General features: G+C 40.2%; 1 protein-coding gene across 1 annotated transcript; it reads right to left on the bottom strand.

The window, feature by feature from the left end:
* Window positions 1-239: 239 nt before the first annotated feature.
* adra2db (adrenergic, alpha-2D-, receptor b) lies at window positions 240-1,716 on the bottom strand. Its single transcript, XM_056731577.1, has one exon. The coding sequence runs from the start codon at window positions 1,714-1,716 to the stop codon at window positions 469-471; it is 1,248 nt and encodes a 415-aa protein (XP_056587555.1). The 3' UTR covers window positions 240-468.
* Between the last annotated feature and the right edge of the window lie 3,272 nt (window positions 1,717-4,988).

Here is a 4,988-nt window from a genome sequence, read left to right as displayed (position 1 = left end):
TCACTCTTTCTAGTGCTGTACAAAATTATTATAATCATTTTTCTTGTGTAAAATTAAATAATTTGTGCTCATTCAAAAACACAAACACTGGTCCTGAAAATGCAATTCAAAAACTTTATTTTAAATGTCTCACATGTATGCCCTTAAATAAAGTGTCAGTTACAGACTTCATCCAGTTTTTCACTAATGAAACGTTAGTCATCTTCCATAAATAAACGCATAAAGCGGACCGGCACATGTGTGATCTTGGAATAAATTTTCACATTTGTTTGTACAGAATGGTGTTAAAAATCTCACTTGTAAGTGCACAACACTCCATGTAAACAAATAGCGAGAAAAACACTCTTATTTTAATGCTATTTACAGAGACGCGGACCACGCGAACACTTTTTTCCGTTTTGGATGCGCGCACAAAGTCAAATGCAGGTAAACGCTCACATGTACACACGCCAGCACACATATTCACATTTACGAGCGCGCATGGCTATGGCACATAATCTTTGTAAACGCTTTCCTAAAGTCTCTGTTGAAAATCGTATAAATGATAGGGTTCACTGAGCTGTTGCAGTACCCAATCCAGAAAAACAGATTGAACAAAGAATCCGGTATTGTGCAACTTTCCCGGCATATGGCATGGAGGCTATACGTGAAGAAAAAGGGGAACCAGCAGAGCACGAACACCCCCATGACCACGGCCAGCACGAATGTGAAGCGCTTCTCGCGCATCTGTGCCAGTTTGGACTTGGATAAGGACAGCTTGCGCGCCCTCGGATCCGGATCGAGGTCTGACGTGCGACTACATGCCCATGACAGGCGTCCGTTTTGCCTTGGGCACGGTTGTGCCCCGTCAACTTTCCTGCTTTTGGTGAAGCGAGAGCACCTCTGTTTGTTGGAGAAGCTGCTCTCCTCCAAATCGATGTCATCCAGCTCGCCTTTGCGCTCTTGACTTCCAGAGCTGTTGCTGCTGGGGCTCTCCGCCTCCGACTTGCCTTTACGCACGAAGCATGTCTCCGACTGAGATGGCTGTCGCTCCATCCCGTTCTTAGCCACAAAAACGGTGGCTGCGCGCTGTTTGGCCACCCTGTAGATTTTACAATACACCAAAATCATGATGAGACCAGGTGCAAAAAACGAGACCATGCAGGATGAGAGGATGTACCATGTCTCGTTGTTCAGCAAGCACTCCATCTCGTCATGCTTGGTCATGATGAGTGGTGGGAAAGATATCACAGCAGATATAACCCACACCACCGCAATCATGCTTTTTATTCTCCGTGGGGTCCTCTTCAGGTTGTAGCTGACCGCTTTCGTCACCGACCAGTACCTGTCCAAACTTATGGCGCAGAGGTGGACAATAGATGACGTGCAGAATAGCACGTCCAGAGCCAGGTAAAAGGCACACCAGGTGCTGCCAAAGAACCAGTATCCCATAATTTCATTGGCCAGTGAGAACGGGATAACCAAAGTGGCCACCAAAATGTCAGCAGATGCCAAAGAGACCAAAAAGAGGTTCTGTGGCGCACGGAGCGCACGGCTGGTAAAAACGGCCACCACTACTAATACATTTCCCACGATGGTCACCAGGATGATTACGGTGACCACGAGAATAATCAACACTGCCGCGTACTGTGAATGTGGCGGTGGTCTCGGCGCGTTCGTGTCATTAGTATCCGCAGTTGAGTTCAGCGAGATATTAGACATTGATGTTAAATCCATTCTGGATGAGTTTGATGTTGGTTCTCCATTTCCAAGCGTATTCTCATCTAAGACGCGTTTCGACTTCAAACTTGCCTCCGATCTAAAACGCTGCGCGATCCGGTGGAGAGTCCATACCAAACCTATCATACCAAAGATTATGTTCTAACTTTTAAAACTCCCGGATGATATAAATATATGTTACTGTTTGGCTGACTGCGCTATTGAGAGCACAGTAGTGCACCTCAAGCCATGTTTTGTTAGTGAAAGAAGCGCACTGGAGACAAAAAGAGAGGATGTCTGGTGCATACGGGGGTTGAATCTTTTGCGCGCTCCCGTGTGTCGCACTGAACGAGTACATGGGAGATACTGAGCGATATGTGCCTTTGTCTCTCCCTCTCTCACTTTGCACGCGTGGGTGGCCACTGTGTACATTATTTTGATACTTGATTAAAAAACAGTAGAATAAATTTAGAAAAATCCACAATCAATCCCATGTTATAACTTTCATTAATAATGCAATTTAATCAACAAATGCAATTCCCAGTAAATAAGATAATATGGTTTACATCAATTACGCAGCATTTCTCTTTGCAGTTATTTGTATAGATTGTAACTCATTGCTTTGGCAACAAATAGCTTCGTTTATTTTTTTATTTTTTTGTAAGATATCCATATATGAAGCATAGTTTACAATAACCAACAAGGAGATTTATTTACCATTTAACAATAGATTAATAAGTAGATTTAAAGGAACAGTTCACCCCAAATTGAAAATTCTGTCATCTTACTCACCCTCAATTTGTTCCAAATCTGTATTCATTTCTTTGACAACTTTTTTCTTCTGTGGTTGTCAATGGAGGTCATGAACCGTTTTTGTTTACAAGCTTTCTGATTAATATCTTTCTCAGTGTTAAACGTGACAAAGAAACGTATACAGATATCAGGGTAAATGAAGACAGAATTGTTATTATTGGTTGAACTGTCCCTTTAAGGCATCAGTGGCCAACCATAAATACCACGGGACATTTTCTATTATTTTATAAATTTATTCGTTTTCTTTCACATTATATAAGTTTAACAGTAGAATCTGACTATTGTTACTGACTTTTACTGAAAATGTAACGTTTTTCTTAACATCTTCGAGTCAAAAGACTAATATTCCCACTTGACCTGTGAGTCCGAATCAGCATTCTTCAAATAATAACTCATAAAGCTCAGATTCAAGCAACACTGAGGCATTAAAACTTCTGGCATATGATATCAAAACGACTCAGAAAGTATTTGCACGACAGAATGCTAAATGGACAAATGGACAAATGTGCAAAGCTGGTTGTTGAGGTGATATATTGCTATGTAAATATATTTTGAGTTCACTAGTTTGGGGTCAAATGTTTTCAGGTAGAGGGAGAAAAAGCTTTTAAAAATGTTATTTCAGGGAGCTTACAGGATCGTGTTGCATCGTGAAGAAGTCTCTCTAAGCGAGTACCAGATATGCCTCTTCAATCTGAGGGGGCACGTGTTCCATCACATTTGAGCTACTTGTGATTGTAAATGCAAAACATTTCCTGTGCCTTTATTAATCAATTGCACGATAATTCGATATTTTTTCAGATCAGTTGAAAAATGACATTTAATTTGTTGTGCGAGAGAAAAGATTAATTTGTATGCTATTGGAAATTATGCATGTACTCTTGCTTGGTTTAGGAAAGACACCGATGGTCTATATTCTGCATCACTCTAGACTGGTGTTTGTCAGCATCAGACACTGACTCACTAGGTGTTTGCTGGCCATTCTCTCTTTATATGTGCTCTATGGGGAACATGTTCTGGCTTGGAAGTGTTGATTGATGCAATGAAAAATTCAGTTCAGCCCTCTTACTTGTAATTCAGAGAGTAGGTGAATATTTTGCAATAATGTCAGAGCCACAGAACAAAAACACTGGATGATGGATGCTGATGTACTTGGTCATATCAGAAATTGAGTGTGTGCAATAAGCTTTCATTTGATTGATTTGTTCACAGGAGTGCCGTACCACATCTCGACATATCACTGTAGTTGCTTGCACAGAGCTTGGAGCCTTCGTCTAACTTTCGCAAACTGGCTCGCACAAACATGTGCTGGTTGGGTTGATAACACACGTGAATGCAGAGAACACACAATATTCATAGAACAGATATAAAAACTCTTATTGTGGAAAACGTCAAGCTCATCAATGTTCACTTTATGAACTCTCTGAAATTGAACTCCCTCAGCGTCTGTAATGACTTTGTAGTTTTCCGGCATCGCAGCTGGTCTGCTCTATGACATCTTTCTGGATGGCTGGTGGAAACATGAGGCAGTAATCTGTTTTACAAAACAGCCTTGGACTGGTTTCCAATTGGAAGCATTTTGGTTTGTTCTGCATTTTGCCCTTCAGCTAATGAGCTTCTCTATTTTAAGCTTTAAAGGTGAGAATGTATCAAATATTTACCGCTTTCATCGAACCGTGATTTAGCTGTTCATTTATGCGTGTAATGGCCCAAACCTTAAAAGGGCTTTTAAGGTTGATTGGCATTTTATTACAGATTTCATACCGTCGCTAAAGTCAACTTGACTTAAAATAATGTTTATAAAAAGAAAAACTGTAAAAAAGGGTTTGATTATTATTGAAGTGTAAGTTTGGCACAATCATTTCAAAAGGGAAGACGGTGTTTGGAAGTTTAAGTAATGGCTACAGGATTTAAATGGATAGTTCATCCAAAAAAAATATTTTCAAATGTATTCACCCTCATGTAATTTGAAACCTGCATGACTTTCTTCTGCCGAACACAAAAGATGGTATTTTCAAGAAGTTGGTTATCAAACAACATGGTCCCCCATTGACTTCCACTGTATAGACACAAATCTTCTGTTGTGTTCCACAGAAGAAAGAGTCATATTAAGGTTTTGAACCACACGAGGATGAAAACTGATGACAAAATTTATACTTTTGGCTGGACTGTCCCTTTTAACCATGTGATGGAAAAGCATGATGTAAACCCATGGCAGAAGTTAGCTCTGCGTCTAAAATGCATTAAATCGTTCAGTCTGTCCATGTGTGTCGATCAGCTGCCTTGTTCCCGAGGTTGTGAATCAATATACAGCGGGGAAAATAAGTATTTGACACATCATTTTTATCAGTAAGGGGATTTCTAAGTGGGCTATTGACACAAAATTTCCACCAGATGTAGCCATCAAGCCAAATATTGAATTCAGACAAAGAAATCAGAACATTTAAGTATACAAGTTCAGTCATAATAAATAAAGTGAA

Source organism: Triplophysa dalaica, chromosome 19 (assembly GCF_015846415.1).
Source record: "Triplophysa dalaica isolate WHDGS20190420 chromosome 19, ASM1584641v1, whole genome shotgun sequence".
Taxonomy (NCBI): Eukaryota; Metazoa; Chordata; class Actinopteri; order Cypriniformes; family Nemacheilidae; genus Triplophysa; species Triplophysa dalaica.
This window is presented reverse-complemented; position numbering and strand designations above follow the sequence as displayed.